The 23,134-nt window shown below is 52.1% G+C and overlaps 1 protein-coding gene across 2 annotated transcripts in view; it reads left to right on the forward strand.

Moving 5' to 3' along the window:
• The window catches only part of LOC144489654 (mothers against decapentaplegic homolog 6-like), a 22,516-nt gene extending 1,130 nt beyond the window's left edge, over positions 1-21,386 (forward strand). For both annotated transcript variants that reach the window (XM_078207511.1, XM_078207510.1), the window contains exons 2-5: positions 476-1,014; positions 11,680-11,739; positions 13,619-13,693; positions 20,779-21,386. In XM_078207511.1, coding sequence (XP_078063637.1) covers positions 594-1,014; positions 11,680-11,739; positions 13,619-13,693; positions 20,779-21,305 — 1,083 coding nt within the window. In that variant the 5' untranslated portion in view covers positions 476-593 and the 3' untranslated portion in view covers positions 21,306-21,386. The remainder of the gene's footprint in view (positions 1-475; positions 1,015-11,679; positions 11,740-13,618; positions 13,694-20,778) is intronic.
• The last annotated feature ends 1,748 nt before the right edge of the window (positions 21,387-23,134 follow it).

The following is a 23,134-nucleotide window of genomic DNA, read 5'->3' on the forward strand; positions in this document are numbered from 1 at the left end:
AAGGAATCTATTTGACAAATTTGGAAGAACTTTATTTGACAAATTTGGCAGAAATGTATTTGAAAAATTTGCAAGAAATTTATTTATCAAATGTGGAAGAAATTTATTTGAAAAATGTGGAAGAAATTTATTTGAAAACTTTGGAAGAAATTTGAAAAATTTGGAAGAAATTTATTAAAAACGTTGGTAAGAAGTTTGTGAAACAAATTTGGAAGAGTTTTATTTGAAAAATGTTTGGAATAAGTTTGCGAAAGAAAGTTTGAAAGAAGTGTATCTAAAAAAATTGGGAAGAAATTTGTGCGAGAAATTTACTTGGAAAAGTTTGAAAGATTAGTTCAAAAGTTTGTGACAGAAGTTTGAAAGATCATTTTAAAAGTTTGGAACAAAAAGTTTGCCAAAAAGTAATTTGTGAAACAAAAAATTGTGGAGTTTGTAAATTAGTCACTGATTTTCTCTCCGTCTCTCGTTTCTTCAGCTTCACATCTTTCCCCAGTTTTCCTTAACCTCCGCCCCGCTGCTTATCAATCGTCGCTCTCTCCTCCCTCCCTCTCCCTCTCGCTTGGATGCCGGTTCCTTGAGCTTGCGGGCGGCGCATGTTCGGGTCCAGACGCTCGGGGGTTGTGCGGAGACTGTGGAGGAGTCGTTGCCCCAAGCTGGGAGGAGAGAGCAGCCAGAATGCGGACCAGGAGCTGCAGAGCGGACTGAAGCTCGCCACCCACTCCCTCTTTAAGAGGCTGAGGGATGAGCAGTTGGAGCTGTTAGCCCGGGCGCTGGAAGCCAGGGGGACGGACGACCACACCGGGGGCTGCGTCTCCTTCCCCAGGACCGAGCTGAGGATCGGCAGGCAGCATTACTGGCCGCAGGTGCTGACTTGCAAGCTCTTCCGCTGGCCCGACCTCAAGCACCTCCACCAACTCAAACGTCTATGCAACTGCGATTGCTTCTGGAGAATGTCCGAGGATCTCGCTACTGTCTGTTGCAACCCTTATCATTTCAGCAGGCTATGTGAGCCAGGTAACCGGGGTGGGGGGGAACCTCACGCCCCCTTCCCCAATTCATTTCTCTTTAAAGTTTATTTATTAGTATTGCAAGACGGCTGATATTAACACTGCAATGAAGTTACTGTGAAAATCCCCTAGTCGCCACACTCCTGTTCGGGTTACACTGAGGGAGAATTTAGCACAATGCACCCTAACCAGCACGTCTTTCGGACTGTAGGAGGAAACCGGAGCACCCGGAGGAAACCCACGCAGACACGGGGAGAACGTGCAGACTCCACACAGACAGTGACCCGAGCCGGGAATCGAACCCGGGTTCCTAGCACTACAGCCCCCTCTCTATCTCTGTAAACTCCTCCAGACCCCTACACCCCCCTCTCTATCTCTGTAACCTCCTCCAGCCCCCTACACCCCCCTCCCTATCTCTGTAACCTCCTCCATCCCCTACACCCACTCCCTATCTCTGTAACCTCCTCCAGCCCCCTACACCCCCCTCCCTATCTCTGTAACCTCCTCCAGCCCCCTACACCCCCCTCCCTATCTCTGTAACCTCCTCCAGCCCCCTACATCCCCTTCCTATCTCTGTAACCTCCTCCAGACCCCTACACCCCCCTCCCTATCTCTGAAACCTCCTCCAGACCCCTACACCCCCTCCCTATCTCTGTAACCTCCTCCAGCCCCTACACCCCCCTCTCTATCTCTGTAACCTCCTCCAGCCCCTACACCCCCCTCTCTATCTCTGTAACCTCCTCCATCCCCTACACCCCCTCCCTATCTCTGTAACCTCCTCCATCCCCTACACCCACTCCCTATCTCTGTAACCTCCTCCAGACCCCTACACCCCCCTCCCTATCTCTGTAACCTCCTCCATCCCCTACACCCACTCCCTATCTCTGTAACCTCCTCCACACCCCTACACCCCCCTCCCTATCTCTGTAACCTCCGCCATCCCCTACACCCACTCCCTATCTCTGTAACCTCCTCCAGCCCCTACACCCCCCTCTCTATCTCTGTAACCTCCTCCATCCCCTACACCCACTCCCTATCTCTGTAACCTCCTCCATCCCCTACACCCACTCCCTATCTCTGTAACCTCCTCCAGCCCCTACACCCCCCTCCCTATCTCTGTAACCTCCTCCAGCCCCCTACACCCCCCTCCCTATCTCTGTAACCTCCTCCAGCCCCCTACACCCCCCTCCCTATCTCTGTAACCTCCTCCAGACCCCTACACCCCCTCCCTATCTCTGTAACCTCCTCCAGCCCCCTACATCCCCTTCCTATCTCTGTAACCTCCTCCAGACCCCTACACCCCCCTCCCTATCTCTGAAACCTCCTCCAGACCCCTACACCCCCTCCCTATCTCTGTAACCTCCTCCAGCCCCTACACCCCCCTCTCTATCTCTGTAACCTCCTCCATCCCCTACACCCCCTCCCTATCTCTGTAACCCCCTCCAGACCCCTACACCCCCTCCCTATCTCTGTAACCTCCTCCAGACCCCTACACCCCCTCCTATCTCTGTAACCTCCTCCAGACCCTACACCCCCTCCCTATCTCTGTAACCCCCTCCAGCCCCTACACCCCCTCCCTATCTCTCTAATCTTCTCCAGCCCCGACTACCCCTCCCTATCTCTGTAACCTCCTCCAGCCGCTACACCCGCTCTCTATCTCTGTACCGTCCTCCAGCCCTTACACCCCCTCCCTATCTCTGTAACCTCCTCCAGCCCCTACACCCCTCCGAGATCTCTGCGCTCTTCCAATTCCGGCCTCTCAAGCATCCCCCGATTCCCACCGCTCCGCCATTGGCGGCCGTGCCTTCAGCTGCCTGGGGTGTGGGCGAGGCTAAACCTCTCCAACTCTCTCTCTCTCGCTTGCTCTTTCTCGCGCTCTCGCTATCTCTCTCTTTCTGTCTCTCTCTCTCCCTCATTGTCTCTCTGGGTGGCACGGTAGCACAGTGGTTAGCACTGCTGCCTCACAGCGCCAGGGACCCGGGTTCGATTCCCGGCTCGGGTCACTGTCTGTGCAGAGTCTGCATGTTCTCCCCGTGTCTGCGTGGGTTTCATCCGGGTGCTCTGGTTTCCTCCCACAGTCCAAAAGATGTGCGGGTTAGGTAGATTGGCCATGCTAAATTGCCCCTTCGTGTCCAAAGATGTGCAGGTTAGGTGGATTGGCCATGCTAAATTGCCCCTTAGTGTCCAAAGATGTGCAGGTTAGGTGGATTGTCCATGCTAAATTGCCCCTTAGTGTCCAAAGATGTGCAGGTTAGGTGGATTGGCCGTGCTAAATTATCCCTTGGTGTCCAAAGATGTGCAGGTTAGGTGGATTGGCCATGCTAAATTGTCCCTTAGTGTCCAAAGATGTGCAGGTGAGGTGGATTGGCCGTGCTAAATTATCCCTTGGTGTCCAAAGATGTGCAGGTTAGGGTGGATTGGCCATGCTAAATTATCCCTTGGTGTCCAAAGATGTGCAGGTTAGGTGGATTGGCCGTGCTAAATTGTCCCTTAGTGTCCAAAGATGTGCAGGTGAGGTGGATTGGCCGTGCTAAATTATCCCTTGGTGTCCAAAGATCTGCAGGTTAGGGTGGATTGGCCATGCTAAATTATCCCTTGGTGTCCAAAGATGTGCAGGTTAGGTGGATTGGCCATGCTAAATTATCCCTTGGTGTCCAAAGATGTGCAGGTTAGGGGGATTGGCCATGCTAAATTGCCCCTTAGTGTCCAAAGATGTGCAGGTTAGGTGGATTGGCCGTGCTAAATTGCCCCTTAGTGTCCAAAGATGTGCAGGTTAGGTGGATTGGCCATGCTAAATTGTCCCTTAGTGTCCAAAGATGTGCAGGTTAGGTGGATTGGCCGCGCTAAATTGCCCCTTAGTGTCAGGGGGTCTAGCTCGGGTAAATGCATGTGGTTATGGGAATAGGGCCTGGGTGGGATTGTAGTTGGTGCAGACTCGATGGGCCAAATGGCCTCCTCCTGCATTGTAGGGATTCTATGATTCTCTCTGTCTCTCTCTTTGTCTTTCTCTGTATCTGTCTCTCTGTCTTTCTCACTGCTTCTCTCTGTCTCTCTCTCTCTGTGTCTCTCTGCCTCTTTCTCTCTCCTCGTTTAAGACGCTCCCTAAAACTGACCTCTTTGACCGAGCTATTGGTCCCCTGTCCCTATCTCCCATGTTGTTCTGTGTCATGTTTGGTCTGATCCATACTGACCGGGGGCGGGGGGAGGGGGAGTAGTGTGTGATGATATCTGAGGCTGTATAGGGCTCTGGTCAGACCCCATTTGGAGTATTGTGAGCAGTCTTGGGCCCCGTATCTAAGGAAGGATGTGCCGGCCTTGGAAAGGGTCCAGAAGAGGTTCACAAGAATAATCCCTGGAATGAAGAGCTTGTCGTATGAGGAACAGTTGAGGACTCTGGGTCTGTATTCGTTGGAGTTTAGAAGGATGAGGGGGGGGATCTTATTGAAACTTCCAGGATACTGCGAGGCCTGGATAGAGTGGACGTGGAGAGGATGTTTCCACGAGTAGGAAAAACTAGAACCAGAGGGCACAACCTCAGGCTAAAGGGACGATCCTTTAAAACAGAGATGCGGAGGAATTTCTTCAGCCAGAGAGTGGTGAATCTGTGGAACTCTTTGCCGCAGAAGGCTGTGGAGGCCGGGTCATTGAGTGTCTTTAAGACAGAGATAGATAGGTTCTTGATTGGTTAGGGGGTCAAAGGTTATGGGGAAAAGCCAGGACAATGGGGTTGAGAAACGTATCAGCCATGGCAGAGTAGACTCGATGGGCCGAATGGCCTGATTCTGCTCCTGTATCTGATGGTTTTGTATAAATCCGTGTGTTTGTTGTTTTTGGAGGTGGTTTTGAGTCAGGATGTATTGGGCAGAGGGGAAGGAGAGGGAGTTGTCCGAACATTCAGACTCAACAATGTTCGTCACGTCTGACGATCCAACAGTCCAAATGTTTTCCCATCGGGAAATATACTATCTGCTGCGGAACTGACCTGGGAAAACCCCGGTTCCAGCCTTGGTTCGTGCGCCGTTGGATTAGCTCAGGCAGGGACCAATATCGGAGGGTTCTGATGGAGATCTGGGAAAATGCCGGGAGAATAGAGGAGGGTTTCCTGGCTATAATGCTGTCCCGTTAGATCCTATATTTAATCCTTCAAGCAACATCACCTCCACTAGTACCTGGTCAGTTATCACATTGCTGTTCGTGGGAGCTTGCTGTGCACAAATCATTTTGGCATTTCTGTAATGAATTCAATCAGGCCATTGAGGTTGGCCTATTGGAGTATGAGCTCCCTGATTGAGGATCCAGTTGATGGACTAATCAGGGAGTCTTCGCCTTGTACTTAACCGGTGTGCCAGTTCCTCTGGCACACCCGGAGATAGATTGCTAACTACCAGCATTCTGTGCACTGCTGTCAGAGTTTGTAAATAAAGGGATTTTGGTGAAGGAATTCTGCCTCCGAAGACTCATTACAATTTCCCACCCAACATGCAAAATGTTAGGTCGCCTGACCTCTCAACTCTGATCCGCTCAATACGGATGCCTCCAATCTTCCAACTGAACAAAACTGCCCTGCCCCCCAATCCTGATTTATTCCGAAAAAGTCTTCCCGATCCTGGTCTTGGATCTACCCAATGAGTGAGCCCGAGGTCACGTACCAACCAAGTCAAGAACAGCTTCTTCCCTGCTGCCATCAGACTTTTGAATGGACCTACCTTGTATTAAGCTAATCTTTCTCTACCCACTCGCTATGACTGTAACACTACATTCTGCACCCTCTCCTTTCCTTCTCTATGAACGGTATGCTTTGTCTGTATAGCGCGCAAGAAACAATACTTTTCACTGTATCCCGATACATGTGACAATAATAAATCAAATCAAATTTAAGAGTCTACTGATGATCATGGCTAGGTGGATTGGCCATGCTAAATTGCCCCTTAGTGTCCAAAGATGTGTAGGTTAGATCGATTGGCCGTGCTAAATTGCCCCTTAGTGTCCAAAGATGTGCAGGTTCGGTGGATTGGCCATGCTAAATTGTCCCTCAGTGTCCAAAGATGTGCAGGTTCGGTGGATTGGCCATGCTAAATTGCCCCATAGTTTCCAAAGATGTGCAGGTTAGGGGGATTGGCCGTGCTAAATTGCCCCTTAGTGTCCAAAGATGTGCAGGTTAGGTGGATTGGCCATGCTAAATTGTCCCTTAGTGTCCAAAGATGTGCGGGTTATGTGGATTGGCCGTGCTAAATTGCCCCTTCGTGTCCAAAGATGTGCGGGTTATGTGGATTGGCCATGCTAAATTGCCCCTTAGTGTCCAAAGATGTGTAGGTTAGATCGATTGGCCGTGCTAAATTGCCCCTTAGTGTCCAAAGATGTGCAGGTTCGGTGGATTGGCCATGCTAAATTTTCCCTCAGTGTCCAAAATGTGCGGGTTAGGTGGATTGGCCATGCTAAATTGCCCCTTAGTGTCCAAAGATGTGCAGGTTAGATGGATTAGCCATGCTAAATTGCCCCTTAGTGTCCAAAGATGTGCAGGTTCGGTGGATTGGCCATGCTAAATTGCCCCATAGTTTCCAAAGATGTGCAGGTTAGGGGGATTGGCCGTGCTAAATTGCCCCTTAGTGTCCAAAGATGTGCAGGTTAGGTGGATTGGCCATGCTAAATTGTCCCTTAGTGTCCAAAGATGTGCGGGTTATGTGGATTGGCCGTGCTAAATTGCCCCTTCGTGTCCAAAGATGTGCGGGTTATGTGGATTGGCCATGCTAAATTGCCCCTTAGTGTCCAAAGATGTGCGGGTTATGTGGATTGGCCATGCTAAATTGCCCCTTAGTGTCCAAAGATATGCAGGTTAGGTGGATTGGCCATGCTAAATTGCCCCTTAGTGTCCAAAGATGTGTGGGTTATGTGGATTGGCCATGCTAAATTGCCCCTTAGTGTCCAAAGATGTGCGGGTTATGTGGATTGGCTATGCTAAATTGCCCCTTAGTGTCCAAAGATGTGCAGGTTACGTGGATTGGCTATGCTAAACTGTCCATTGGTGTCAAGGAGATTAACAGGGTTAATATGTGGGGTTACGGGGATAGGGTCTGGCTGGGATTGTGGTTGGTGCAGACTCGATGGGTCGAATGGCCTCCTTCTGCACGGTAGGGATTCTATGATTCTGTGAGACACTCAGTTCACAGGGAGCCGATGTCCTAGTGGTATTATCGCTAAACTATTAATCCAGAAACTCAGCTAACGTTCTGGGGGACCCGGGTTCGAATCCCGCCACGGCAGACGGTGGAATTGGAATTCAATAAAAAATATCTGGGATTAAGAATCTACTGATGACCCATTGATGGAAAAACCCATCTGGTTCCCTTTAGGGAAGGAAATCTGCCGTCCTTACCCCGGTCTGGCCTACATGTGACTCCAGAGCCACAGCAATGTGGTTGACTCTCAACTGCCCTCCAAGGGCAACTAGGGATGGGCAATAAATGCTGGGCCCAGCCAGCGACGCCCATGACCCACAGATAAATAAAACAAAGAATAAAAAAGTTCCAACGCCCTCCCAGCAAAGAGACTTCTCCTCGTCTGAGTCCAAAATGGCCGACCCCATTGACCTAAGACTGGACCCCTTGGGAAGTTCTGACGAAGGGTCATCCAGACTCGAAACGTTGGCTCTATTCTCTCTCCACAGATGCTGTCAGACCCGCTGAGATTTTCCAGCATTTTATATTTCTATGCCCCCTCTGCGTTCTAGCCGGGGGAGGGGTGGGGACAAGGGGGCAACTACCATGTCACGGTGGCACAGCGGGTTAGCACTGCTGCCTCACAGCGCCAGGGACCTGAGTTCGATTCCCGGCTCGGGTCACTGTCTGTGTGGAGTCTGCACGTTCTCCCCCGTGTCTGCATGGGTTTCCTCCGGGTGCTCCGGTTTCCTCCCACAGTCTGAAAGACACGCTGGTTAAAGTAAAGTTTATTTATTAGTCACGGGTAAGGCTTACATTAACACTGCAATGAAGTTACTGTGAAACTTCCCCAGTTGCCACACTCGGGCGCCTGTTCGGGTACACTGAGGGAGAATTTAGCACGGCCAATCCACCCTAACCAGCACGTCTTTTGGACTGTGGGAGGAAACCGGAGCCCCTGGAGGAAACCCACGCAGACACGGGGAGAACGTGCAGACTCCGCACAGACAGTGACCCAAGCCGGGAATCGAACCCGGATCCCTGGCACTGTGAGGCAGCAGTGCTAACCCACTGTGCCACCGTGCAAACTAAGCCAATGCTAGGTGCATTGGCCGTGCTAAAGTCTCCCTCAGTGTATCCGAAAGGCGCCAGAGTGTGGCGACTAGGGGATATTCACAGTAACTTCATTGCAGTGTTAATCATAGAATCCTACAGTGCAGAACGAGGCCATTTGGCCCATCGAGTCTGCACTGACCACATTCCCACCCGGGCCCTATCCCCATAACCCCACGTATTTACCCTACTAAACCCCTGACACTAAGGGGCAATTTAGCATGGCCAATTCCCCGAACCCATACATCTTTGGACACTAAGGGCCAATTTAGCATGGCCGATCCACCTAACCTGCACATCTTTGGACACTAAGGGGCAATTTAGCATGGCCGATCCACCTAACCTGCACATCTTTGGACACTAAGGGGCAATTTAGCATGGCCGATCCACCCTAACCAGCACGTCTTTCGGACTGTGTGAGGAAACCGGAGCACCCGGAGGAAACCCACGCAGACACGGGGAGAACATGCAGACTCCGCACAGACAGCCGGGAGTAGAACCCGGGTCCCTGGCGCTGTGAGGCAGCAGTGTTAACCCACTGTGCCACCGTGCCACCCCAAATGTAAGCTGACTTGTGACAATAATAAGTAAACTTAAACTTAACTTGCACTATGTTACATTTTTTACTGAGCGTAAACCCCTGACTGCCAACTGGAGCGAGAGACCACAAACCCGGTTATTCACGCAGTGAGAGATTACAAGCCTGTGACTCCTATAGCCACACCGCTGTCCATTAGTGTCTCTTTATTGAGGTAATTGGCCAACGGGGAGATCATGTGGCGGATTGGGTGCCATTCCGGGCCCTGGTCCTTCTATCCCGCGCCCAGTGGCAGGTGGTACGAGTGGGAAAGGTTCCTGGTCGCCCTCCGGGGTGTGTGGAGAGTCGGAGTTGCCCGTATCACCCACCATCGCAAGACGCTTGGAAAATGAGCCTTGTCTCAGCAACTCTGACTCCTGGAGTGAACTGGAACACCCCACCGATCGTCCAGCCTATGCCCACTTCAACCCTTGGATAGTTAACCCTCCTTTGAACGCTTGACACAGTCTCTCGACATCTTGCAATCAGTCAGAGGATCGAGGGATGACATGGGGAGGTGGGAGTTGGCGATTGTCATGTGGGATCAGTCTCGATCCCGTTGAATGGTGGGGCAGACGCGATGGGCCGAATGGCCTCCTTCCATTCCGACGTCTTATGGTCTTAACATCCCTCCATCAACTCCGACCTACCCCCATCAACTCTGACCCCCGTCAACTCTGACCCCCGTCAACTCTGACCCCCGTCAACTCTGACCCCCGTCAACTCTGACCCCCGTCAACTCTGACCCCCGTCAACTCTGACCCCCGTCAACTCTGACCCCCCGTCAACTCTGACCCCCCGTCAACTCTGACCCCCCGTCAACTCTGACCCCCCGTCAACTCTGACCCCCCGTCAACTCTGACCCCCCGTCAACTCTGACCCCCCGTCAACTCTGACCCCCCGTCAACTCTGACCCCCCGTCAACTCTGACCCCCCGTCAACTCTGACCCCCCGTCAACTCTGACCCCCCGTCAACTCTGACCCCCCGTCAACTCTGACCCCCCGTCAACTCTGACCCCGATCAACTCTGACCCCACCCCATCCCCCACCAACTGCCCATCTAAACCTTTTTAGCATTATATAAATAATTGAGAATATTTGCAAACAGCTTCAGGCTAACTCAGGAAAGTGACTCATTCCAAAGATAAACTAACTCAGAAGGTCGGAAGGGTGACGTATGGTGGTAAAAGTACACACAGCAAGCTTCCACGGAAAGGAACGTGATAATGGCTTCCTTAATCAGGTGACTGTCTGTGTGGAGTTTGTACGTTCAGGGAATCATAGAATCCCCGCAGTGCAGAAGGAGGCCATTCAGCCCATCGGGTCTGCGTCGACCATAATCCTACCCAAACCTTGTAACACCACGCATTTACCCTGCTAATCCCCCTGACACTAATGGGCAATTTAGCACGGCCAATCCACCTAACCTGCACATCTTTGGACACTAAGGGGCAATTTAGCACGGCCAATCCACCTAACCTGCACATCTTTGGACACTAAGGGGCAATTTAGCATGGCCAATCCACCTAACCTGCACATCTTTGGACACTAAGGGGCTTCCGGGGACCGTATCCCTCTATTTCCATCCTATTCATGTATTTGTCCAGACGCCCCTTAAAACTCACTACCGTATCCGCTTCCACTGCTTCCCCCAGCAACGAGTTCCAGGCACCCACCACCCTCTGTGTAAAAAATCTGCCTCGTACATCTCCTTTAAACCTTGCCCCTCGCACCTTAAACCTATGCCCCCCTAGTAATTGACTCTTCCACCCTGGGGAAAAGCTTCTGACTATCCACTCTGCCTCTCATAATCTTGTAGACCTCTATCAGGTTGCCCCTCAACCTCCGTCGCTCCAGTGAGAACAAACCAAGTTTCTCCAACCTCTCCTCATAGCTAATACCCTCCATACCAGGCAACATCCTGGTAAATCTTTTCTGCACCCTCTCCAAAGCCTCCACATCCTTCTGGTAGTGTGGCAACCAGAATTGAACACTATTTTCCAAGTGCGGCCTAACTAAGGTTCTCCAAAGCTGCAACATGACTTGCCAATTTTTAAACTCAATACCCCGGCCGATGAAGGCAAGCATGCCGTATGCCTTCTTGACGACCTTCTCCACCTGCGTTGCCGCTTTCAGTGACCTGTGTACCTGTACACCCAGATCCCTTTGCCTATCAATACTGTATATTTCCTATCTGTATTAGACCTTCCAAAATGCATGACCTCACATTTGTCCGGATTAAACTTCATCTGCCATCTCTCCGCCCAAGTCTCCACCGATCTATATCCTGCTGTATCCTCTGATGGTCCTCATCGCTATCTGCAAATCCACCAACCTTTGTGTTGTCCGCAAACTTACTAATCAGTCCAGTTACATTTTCCTCCAAATCATTTCTATATATTACAAACAGTCCTTTAAAAAGTACCTGGATGAACACTTGGCATGTTCAAGGTTACGGGGCCAAGGGCTGGGAAATGGGATTAGGTGGGAGTTCAGGTGTTTCCCACATGTCGGTGTGGACTCGATGGGCTGAATGGCCTCTTCTGCACTGTATGATGCTAAGAACAGGTGGTATAGTGGATTAGTTTTGGGGTGAGATGCTTGGTTAACTATTTCTGTCGGGTATGGGCCATGGTTGATTGGTTTTTGGGGTGGGGGTGACCTGTACCCTTTCAGTTGGGCCCAGACCTTGGCTTACACTCATCGAAAATTAATACTAAATCACGCAGTCACGCGTTGATTTTTTGTTGAATTCATGAGTAGCTGTGGAATACTCAAATCGCCAGAAATAAATTCACGTCTTCTTGTTATCTCTCTATCGTTTCAGAAACTCCGCCACCACCCTACTCCAAGCAGTTGCCCAGCAACAATCGAAAGAACATTGACGGTAAATCTACCCCTGTGCGTGCGTCCGTTTTTAGGTTGTCCGTCTATCTGTGGATCTCCTGCACTCTTTTCCGAATCGTCTGTACAGTTCTGGTCACCCTATTATAGAAAGGATACCATTAAACTAGAAAGGGTGCAGAAAAGATTTACTAGGATGCTACTGGGACTTGATGGTTTGAGTTATAAGGAGAGGCTGGATAGACTGGGACTTTTTTCTCTGGAGTGTAGGAAGCTTAGGGGTGATCTTTTGGAGGTCTATAAAATAATGAGGGGCATAGATTTACTAGGATGCTACCGGGACTTGATGGTTTGAGTTATAAGGAGAGGCTGGATAGACTGGGACTTTTTTCTCTGGAGCGTAGGAGGCTAAGGGTGATCTTATAGAGGTCTATAAAATAATGAGGGGCACAGATCAGTGAGATAGTCAACATCTTTTCCCAAAGGTAGGGGAGTCTAAAACTAGAGGGCGTAGATTTAAGGTGAGAGGGAAGAGATGGAAAAGAGTCCGAAAGGGCAATTTTTTCACACAGAGGATGGTGAGTGTCTGGAACGAGCTGCCAGAGGTAGTAGTAGAGGCGGGTACAATTTTGTCTTTTAAAAAGCATTTAGACAGTTACATGGGTACGATGGGGATAGGGGGTTATGGGCCAAATGCGGATAACTGGGACTAGCTTGATCGACACGCTGACCACAAACACTCACTCCCTCCACCACCGACGCAGCCGTGTGAACCATCTACAAGATGCACCGCAGCGACTCACCAAGGCTCCTTCAACAGCACCTTCCAAACCCGCCACCTCTACCATCTAGAAGGACAAGTGGGGGGGGGCAGCAGACACATGGGGAACACCACCACCTGCAAGCTCCCCCTCCAAGCCACTTGCTATCCCGACTTGAAATATGACATTGATCCCACTGCTGTGGGGTCAAAATCCCGGAGCACTCTCCCTGACAGCGCTGTGGGTGTAGCTACACAAGACGGGGACTGTTGTGGGATTCATTCTGAGTACAGAGGGGCGAAGCAAAGGAGAGGGTGCAGAATGTAGTGTTACAGTCATAGCTAGGGTGTAGAGAAAGATCAACTTAGCGTGAGGTAGGTCCATTCAAAAGTCTGATGGCAGCAGGGAAGAAGCTGTTCTTGAGTCGGTTGGTGCGTGACCTCAGACTTTTGTATCTTTTTCCCAATGGAAGAAGGTGGGAGAGAGAATGTCCGGGGTGCGTGGGGTCCTTGATTATGCCGGCTGCTTTTCCCGAGGCAGCGGGAAGTGCAGACAGAGTCAATGGATGGGAGGCTGGTTTGCGTGATGGATTGGGCTACATTCACGACCTTTTGTAGTTCCTTGCGGTCTTGGGCAGAGCAGGAGCCATACCAAGCTGTGATACAACCAGAAAGAATGCTTTCTATGGGGCATCTGTAAAATTGGTGAGAGTCATAGCGGACATACCAAATTTCCTTAGTCTTCTGAGAAAGTAGAGGCGTTGGTGGGGCTTTCTTAACTATAGTGTCGGCATGGGGGGGACCAGGACAGGTTGTTGGTGATCTGGGTACCTAGAAACTTGAAGCTCTCGACCCTTTCTACTTCGTCCCCGTTGATGTAGACAGGAGCATGTTCTCCTTTACGCTTCCTGAAGTCGATGATAATCTCCTTTGTTTTGTTGACATTGAGAGAGAGATTATTGTCGTTGCACCAGAAGGAGGCCATTCAGCCTTCCTGCCCATGCTAGCACTCCGTTGGTCCAATCCCTTGCCCGCACCTCCCTCCCCCACACCCTCCACGAAGCCCCGCGCTGGATTGCGAGTTTGCTGATTGGCGTTTTGGATGCCAAGGACTGAAGTAAATGTTGCTGAGGCGAATGTTTTCTTCTTTCTTTCCGCCTAGACCGGTTCGAACACGAGGGGGCAGATGAACGCAGGGTGAATGGGCCCTCCAACAACACACGGGAAAACTGGGCCGGTAAGAATGGCCACTCATATTTCCCATTGGGCCGGGATGTGGACACTGTGGCCGGAATTTTAACGGCACGCCTGCCCCAATTGCGGCATTCTCAGTTGACCTTGGGTGGGGTCCCACAAACCTCGGGCGGACGTGCCGTTAAAAGTCCACCCTGTGATTTGGTGAGGACGGAGGGACAGGAATTCTGATGGAAAATTGTTGAGCCTTCATCCGACTATATCTGGAAGTGGGAGTTAGTGTTTGTAACTGTGACCGCGACCAACTATCGCCAATTGTCAGAAAACCCATTAGGTTCACCAACGTCCTTTAGGGAAGGAAATCTGCCATCCTTATCCGGTCTGGCCTGCTAGTGACTCACCGAGAGTATTGTGTACAGTTTTAGTGTCCTCATCTGAGGAAGAGGGCAGCACGGAGGGCACAGTGGTGAGCACTGCTGCCTCACAGTGCCAGGGACCCGGGTTCGATTCCGGCCTCGGGTCACTGTGTGTGTGGAGTTTGCACGTTCTCCCCGTGTCTGCGTAGGTTTCCTTCGAGTGCTCCGGTTTCCTCCCACAGTCCAAAGATGTGCAGGTTAGGGGGATTGGCCGTGCTAAATTGCCCCTTAGTGTCCAAAAATGTGTAGGTCAAGTCAATTGGCCATGCTAAATTGCCCCTTAGTGTCCAAAGATGTGTAGGTTAGATGGATTGGCCATGCTAAATTGTCCCTTAGTGTCCAAGGATATGCAGGTAAGGTGGATTGGCCATGCTAAATTGCCACTTAGTATCCAAAGATGTGTAGGTTCGGTGGATTGGCCATGCTAAATTGCCTCTTAGTGTCCAAAGATGTCCAGGTTAGGGGGATTGGCTGTGCTAAATTACCCCTTAGTGTCCAAAGATGTGTAGGTTAGGTGGATTGGCCATGCTAAATTGCCCCTTAGTGTCCAAAGATGTGTAGGTTAGATGGATTGGCTATGCTAAATTGCCCCTTAGTGTCCAAAGATGTCCAGGTTAGGGGGATTGGCCGTGCTAAATTACCCCTTAGTGTCCAAAGATGTGTAGGTTAGGTGGATTGGCCATGCTAATTTGTCCCTTAGTGTCCAAAGATGTGTAGGTTAGATGGATTGGCCATGCTAAATTGCTCCTTAGTGTCCAAAGATGTGTAGATTAGGCGGATTGGCCATGCTAAATTGCCCCTTCGTGTCAGAGGGACTAGCTAGGGTAAATATGTGGGGTTACGGGAATAGGGCCTGGGTGGGATTGTGGTCGGTGCAGACTCGATGGGCCGATTGGCCTTCTTCTGCACTGTAGGGTTTCTATGATTCTATGAGGATGTCCTTGCTATAGAGGGAGTGCAGCGAAGGTTTACCAGGCTGATTCCTGGGATGGCAGGTCTGTCACATGAGGAGAGACTAAGTCGGTGAGGATTATATTCACTGGAGTTTAGGAGAGTGAGAGGGGATCTCATAGAAACTTATAAAATTCTAACAGGGTGGATTCAGAAAGAATGTTCCCGATGGTGGGGGGAGTCCAGAACTAGGGGGTCACAGTTTGAGGATAAGGGGTAAACCTTTTAGGACTGAGGTGAGGAGAAGTTTCTTCACCCAGAGGGTGGTGAATGTGTGGAATTCACTCCCACAGAAAGTAGTTGAGGCCAAAACGTTGTGCGATTTGGAGAAGGAATTAGATATCGCTCTTGGAGCTAAAGGGATCGAGGAAGATGGGGGGAAGGGGGGATCAGGATATTGAATTCGATGATCAGCCAGGATCAGAATGGATGGCGGAGCAGGCAGGAAGGGCCGAATGGCCTCCTTCTAATTTCTATGTGACTCCAGACTCCACACACACAGCAACGTGGTCCACTCTTAACTGCACCCCGCCCCCCCCCCCCCGCTGACCGAGCGAGACACTCAGTTCAAGGGGCAATTAGGGATGGGCAGCCCATGCTGGACTTGCCCCAATGATGCCCCCACATCTCCATCGGAGTAATCCTTCTCGCCACAACCTTCTGACAGAGTTGCCCGAGAGCCCAAGCTACCGTCGATGTGGGCAATGATGTGAAGCTGTCATTCTGGGCGCTGGACAGTCCTGGGACTGTTTTATCCCAGGGGTCCAGTGGAGGTTCACAAGAATGATCCCTGGAATGAAGAGCTTGTCGTATGAGGAACGGTTGAGGACTCTGGGTCTGTACTCGTTGGGAGTTTAGAAGGATGAGGGGGGGGTCTTATTGAAACTTACAGGATACTGCAAAGCCTGGATAGAGTGGACGTGGAGAGGATGTTTCCACTAGTGGGAAAAACTAGAACCAGAGGCACAACCTCAGGCTAAAGGGACGATCCTTTAAAACAGAGATGAGGAGGAATTTCTTCAGCCGGAGAGTGGTGAATCTGTGGAACTCTTTGCCGCAGAAGGCTGTGGAGGCCGGGTCATTGAGTGTCTTTAAGACAGAGATAGAGAGGTTCTTGATTAATAAGGGGATCGGGGATTATGGGGAAAAGGCAGGAGAATGGGGATGAGAAAAATATCAGCCATGATTGAATGGCGGAGCAGACTCGATGGGCCGAGTGGCCTGATTCTGCTCCTGTGTCTTATGGTCTTCTGATCCCCAACAAGGGAGAAGGTTTGAGCTTGAAGCTGTTCGGGCTGAAGATAGAGTGCATTCTTGTTTAAAGTGAGAAGAAGCTGAATAGGCAGACATGATGGTGGGTGGGAGAGAACGCCCACCAGGATAACGTCCTCCTTCTCGGCTGGTCTGGTCTTATAGTTGGAGTTCTATTTTTAGGTCTGGGGTTGGGGGGAGAGAGAGAGGTTCAGTTGAGTTAGACTTGGGACAAGGAGAGAGAGAGAGAGAGAGAGCCGCTACAGAGGGAGAGAGGAAAGGGAGGGGGAGCGGGAGGGAGTGGGAGAGAAAGGTGGGGAAGAGGAGTGGGAGGGTGGGGAAGAGGAGTGGGAGGGTGGGGAAGAGGAGTGGGAGGGTGGGGAAGAGGAGTGGGAGGGTGGGGAAGAGGAGTGGGAGGGTGGGGAAGAGGAGTGGGAGGGTGGGGAAGAGGAGTGGGAGGGTGGGGAAGAGGAGTGGGAGGGTGGGGAAGAGGAGTGGGAGGGTGGGGAAGAGGAGTGGGAGGGTGGGGAAGAGGAGTGGGAGGGTGGGGAAGAGGAGTGGGAGGGTGGGGAAGAGGAGTGGGAGGGTGGGGAAGAGGAGTGGGAGGGGGGGTGTGGGAGGGGGGCCTGGGAGGGAGGGAGGGGGGGAGTGGGGAGTAGTGGGAGTGGGAGGGGGGAGTGGGAGGGGGGAGTGGGAGGGGGGAGTGGGAGAGGGGGGAGTGGGAGAGGGGGGAGTGGGAGGGGGGAGTGGGAGGGGGGAGTGGGAGGGGGGAGTGGGGGGGGGGGGAGTGGAGGGGTGGGAGGGGGTGGGGGGGGTAGGAGGGGGGGAGTGGAGGGGTGGGAGGGGGTGGGGGGGTAGGAGGGGGGGAGTGGAGGGGTGGGAGGGGGTGGGAGGGGGGAGGGGGGAGTGGGGGGGGTGGGAGGGGGTAGGGGAGAGTGGGAAGGGGGGAGTGGGAAGGGGGGAGTGGGAGGGGGGGAGTGGGAGGGGGGAGTGGGAGGGGGGAAGTGGGAGGGGGGAGTGGGAGGGGGGGAGGGGGGAGTGGGAGGGGGAGAGAGGGAAGGGGAGAGAGAGAGATAGGGAAGGGGGGAGAGAGAGAGATAGGGAAGGGGGGAGAGAGAAGGAGAGCGAGAGAGCGAGGGAAGGGGAGAGAGAGAATGAGGGAGAGAGACGGAGGGGAGAGAAAGGGAGGGGGAGAAAGGGGGAGAGGGGGGAAGAGAGAAAGAGAGAGAAGAGGAGAGAGAGGGAACGAGACGGGAGGGAAGGACAGAGAGAGGGAGGGAGGGAGGGAGAGAGGGAGGGGGAAGGGGAGAGAGGGAGGGAAGGAGAGTGAGAGGGAGGGAAGTGAGTAGGGGCAGCGTGGCGGCACAGCGGGTTAGCACTGCTGCCTCACAACGCCAGGGACCCGGGTTCGATTCCCGGCCTCGGGTCACTGTCTGTGTGCAGTCTGCACGTTCTCCCCGTGTGTGCGTGTGTTTCCTCCGGGTGCTCTGGTTTCCTCCCACAGTCCAAAAGATGTGCAGGTTAGATGGATTGGCCATGCGAAATTGCCCCTTAGTGTCAGGGGGATTAGCAGGGTAAAGTTGTGGGGTAACAGGAATAAGGCCTGGGTGGGGATTGTACTTGGTGCAGACTCGATGGGTCGAATGGCCACCTGGGTTCTATGATTGTATGATTCTGAGAGAGAGAGAGACAGATAGGGAGAGTGAGAGACAGGGAGAGTGAGAGACGGGAGAGAGAGGGAGGGAGGGATACACAGTGAGAGAGGGAGGGAGGGAAGGAGAGAGGGAGGGAGGGAAGGAGAGAGAGAGGGAGGGAGGAAGAGATGAGGGAGAGGGAGAAGGGGGAGGGGGTGACAGAAAGAGAGAGGGACGGGGAGAGAGAGACGGAGAGAGAGGGAGGGAGAAAGGGGAAGAGGGGGAGAGGGAGGGAGGGAGTGGGAGAGGGAGGGAGGGAGTGGGAGAGGAAGGGAGAGAGTGGGAGAGAGGGAGAGTGAGGGAGAGAGGCAGAAAGAGAGAGGGAGGGAGAGAGCGAGAGATAGAAAGAGAAACAGACAGAGAGAGAGAGACAGAGGGGGAAGAGATGGAGACGGAGAGAGAGACAGAGGGAGATAGAGAGAGAGATAGAAAGAGACAGAGAGAGAGAGGAATCGGCCATTCTAAATTGTCCCTTAGTGTCCAAAGGAGATAGAGAGAGAGAGAGGGAGAGAGAGAGACAGAGACAGAGAGAGAGAGACAGAGACAGGGGGAGACAGAGAGAGAGAGCGATACAGAGAGAGAGAGAGAGGTACAGAGACAGAGTGACAGAGTCAGAGAGAGCGATGCAGAGTCAGAGAGAGCGATAGAGACAGATAGAGAGAGAGCGATAGAGACAGATAGAGAGAGAGCGATACAGAGACAGATAGAGAGAGAGCGATACAGAGACAGATAGAGAGAGAGCGATACAGAGACAGATAGAGAGAGAGCGATACAGAGACAGATAGAGAGAGAGCGATACAGAGACAGATAGAGAGAGAGCGATACAGAGACATAGAGAGAGAGCGATACAGAGACAGATAGAGAGAGAGCGATACAGAGACAGATAGAGAGAGCGATACAGAGACAGATAGAGAGAGAGCGATACAGAGACAGATAGAGAGAGAGCGATACAGAGACAGAGAGAGCGAGCGATACAGAGACAGAGAGAGCGAGCGATACAGAGACAGAGAGAGCGAGCGATACAGAGACAGAGAGAGCGAGCGATACAGAGACAGAGAGAGCGAGCGATACAGAGACAGAGAGAGCGAGCGATACAGAGACAGAGAGAGCGAGCGATACAGAGACAGAGAGAGCGAGCGATACAGAGACAGAGAGAGCGAGCGATACAGAGACAGAGAGAGCGAGCGATACAGAGACAGAGAGAGCGAGCGATACAGAGACAGAGAGAGCGAGCGATACAGAGACAGAGAGAGCGAGAGAGACAGAGAGAGCGATACAGAGACAGAGAGAGCGATACAGAGACAGAGAGCGATACAGAGAGAGACAGAGAGAGAGAGCGACACAGAGACAGAGAGAGAGGGGGAGAGAGGAAGGGCAGGCTGTCCTGAATCTGCGTCACTTGTAAAAGGCAGAAAGTGCCTTGTGCGATCGTGCCTCGTCCCAATTGGAAAGAAGTCCCATTGGAAAGACGCTTCGCTCTGTGTGAGGCCCAGTCCCCGCTCCTTGACAGTCAGCTTGTTTTTATTTTTGGACTGACTCTCTCCCCCGCTCCCCCCCACACACACAGAGCTCAGACCCAGCCAGAGGAAATCGCAAATCACACACACACGACAGCAAGGACAATGTGCCTTGACGCATGTTTGGAGGAATCCTGCTCTGGATCTTGGCTGCTTTCCCGAGAGCAGTGTTCTGGCTTCCCTTCTGTCCTGGGGCCCATGTGGGGCCTTAGCAAGGCGGCCAAAATGTCTGAGTGTGTTCCCCTCGCCCCTCTCTGTTTCCCCGCCGTGACTCCTGGGACAGTGTTGAATTGGCTGTGCTAAATTGTCCCTTAGTGTCCAAAGATGTGTAGGTTAGGTGGATTGGCCGTGCTAAATTGCCCCTTAGTGTCCAAAGATGTGCAGGGTAGATGGATTGGCCATGCTAAATTGTCCCTTAGTGTCCAAAGATGTGCAGGTTAGATGGATTGGCCATGCTAAATTGTCCCTTAGTGCCCAAAGATGTGCAGGTTAGGTGGATTGGCCATGCTAAATTGTCCCTTAGTGTCCAAAGATGTGCAGGTTAGATGGATTGGCCATGCTAAATTGTCCTTTAGTGCCCAAAGATGTGCAGGTTAGGTGGATTGGCCATGCTAAATTGTCCCTTAGTGTCCAAAGATGTGTAGGTTAGGTGGATTGGCCGTGCTAAATTGCCCCTTAGTGTCCAAAGATGTGTACGTTAGGTGGATTGGCCATGCTAAATTGCCCCTTAGTGTCCAAAGATGTGCAGGTTAGGTGGATTGGCCATGCTAAATTGCCCCTTAGTGTCCAAAGATGTGTAGGTTAGGTGGATTGGCCATGCTAAATTGCCCCTTAGTGTCCAAAGATGTGTACGTTAGGTGGATTGGCCGTGCTAAATTGCCCCTTAGTGTCCAAAGATGTGTAGGTTAGGTGGATTGGCCATGCTAAATTGTCCCTTAGTGCCCAAAGATGTGCAGGTTAGGTGGATTGGCCGTGCTAAATTGCCCCTTAGTGACCAAAGATGTGCAGGTTCGGTGGATTGGCCGTGCTAAATTGTCCCTTAGTGTCAGGGGGATTAGCAGGGTAAATACGTGGAGTTACGGGGATAGGATGGGATTGTTGTCGGTGCAGACGCGATGGGCTGAATGGTCTCTTTCCGCACTATGAGGATTCTATGGTGACTGTCCATCGCTCCCGCGAGGCACTTTGGGACGATTTACCATTGCAGGGCGCTATACAAAGGCAGGTTGTTTGGCAGAGGGGTGAAGTGTTGCCCCTCCCTCTCTGGCTGACGGTTTTTCTCCCCCCACCCCCCGGCAGATTTTGGCTTGTCACGGGACGGACACTGGTGCAGCGTGGCGTACTGGGAGTACCGGACCAGGGTGGGCCGCCTCTACGCCGTCCACGAGCCCTCGGTGGGGGTCTTCTGCGAGCTGGCCCGCGGCACGGGCTTCTGCCTGGGTCACCTCCACGCCGACAACCGTCACGAGCTGGTGAGGCGCACCCGCGGCAAGATCGGCGGCGGCATCCTGCTGAGCAAGGAGCGGGACGGCGTCTGGGCCTACAACCGCAGCGAACACCCTGTCTTCGTCAACTCGCCCACCCTGGGCCACCCCGGCTCCAGGACGCTGGCCGTTCACAAGGTGCTCCCTGGCTACTCCGTCAAGGCCTTTGACTACGACAAGTCGGGCGCCCTGCAGCGGGCCGCCGGCTCCGACTTCCCCGACGGCCCCTACGATCCCAACAGCATCCGGATAAGCTTCGCCAAGGGCTGGGGCCCTTGTTACTCCAGGCAGTTCGTCACCTCCTGCCCCTGCTGGCTGGAGATTCTGTTAAACCACAACTGAGGGACCGTCCCCTTAAACCAAAGAGAAAACCCCCCCCTCTGCTGCACACACCCACCCCCCTCGCACACACCCACCCCCCTCGCACACACCCACTCCCCTCGCACACACCCACCCCCCTCGCACACACCCACCCCCCTCGCACACACCCACCCCCCTCACACACACCCACCCCCCTCACACACACCCACTCCCCCCACAGACACACAGACACACACAAGACGTGCGCGCAGACACACACACAATCTCAGGCACACACATGTACATACACACATGCACACCGACACATGCACATACACGCTTAGAAACACACGCACACACATGCACATTCTCACCCACAGACATACTCACAGATGCACAAGTGCACTCACACACAGATAGATACGCACACACATATACACACACAGGGGCATAAACGCAGGCACATACACACACACACACAGGCATAAACGCAGGCACATACACACACACACACAGGCATAAACGCAGGCACATACACACACACACACACACACACAGGGGCATAAACGCAGGCACATACACACACAATGTTCTCACACACAATGTTCTCACACACACGGGCATAAATGCAGGCATACACACACACACAACATTCTCACACACACAGGGGCATAAACGCAGGCACATACACACACACACGCAACATTCTCACCACACAGGGGCATAAACGCAGGCACATACACACACACACACAACATTCTCACACACACAGGGGCATAAACGCAGGCACATACACACACACACACAACATTCTCACCACACAGGGGCATAAACGCAGGCACATACACACACACACACACACACAACATTCTCACACACACAGGGGCATAAACGCAGGCACATACACACACACACACAACATTCTCACACACACAGGGGCATAAACGCAGGCACATACACACACACACACAACATTCTCACACACACAGGGGCATAAACGCAGGCACATACACACACACACACACACACAACATTCTCACACACACAGGGGCATAAACGCAGGCACATACACACACACACACACACACACACAACATTCTCACACACACAGGGGCATAAACGCAGGCACATACACACACACACACACACACAACATTCTCACACACACAGGGGCATAAACGCAGGCACATACACACACACACACAACATTCTCACACACACAGGGGCATAAAAGCAGGCACATACACACACACACACAGGGGGCACACACACGGGATCGCACCCTCTGCAGTCCCAGTGGAAACATTGAAACCCTCACTGCAAGTTTGCAGCCACAGCAGGCGGGTCACATTAACCCCCCCCACCGGCCCACCTCCCTCACCACTTCCCGGCAGTCGGCGGGGACGAAGAAACACATATCACAGCTGCCTCTCACATTTGCGTAATATTCCACTAACAACCCGGCCACCGCCTGCTCTGTGGGAGCCTGTGTGTCAGTGACCTGAGGGAACTGTCAAACAGAACCTTCAACTGCCAACATACAGGCAAATCCACTCCGGGCTGGAGTCGACCGTAGAGGAAAAAAAACAAACTTATCTCATTATATATGCCCAGATTTAATATAAAAATTTTATATATTAAAATATTATGATTGTAAATACGGAAGTGTTTTTACATAATAATTATTTATGTGCTTTGGAATATAGACGAGAATTAACAAGGTGACTAATGCACTTTGAGAGATGTTAGTTATATTGCCAACTACCTTCACTCAATGTTAAGTGAATGTACACAAGTAAACTCACATTTTATTCTCTCCGAGGGTCTGTGTGCGGTCTGTTTAATTGTGGATGAAAATAGAAGTGTGAAGA

This window comes from Mustelus asterias, unplaced genomic scaffold (assembly GCF_964213995.1).
Source record: "Mustelus asterias unplaced genomic scaffold, sMusAst1.hap1.1 HAP1_SCAFFOLD_2406, whole genome shotgun sequence".
NCBI lineage: Eukaryota > Metazoa > Chordata > Chondrichthyes > Carcharhiniformes > Triakidae > Mustelus > Mustelus asterias.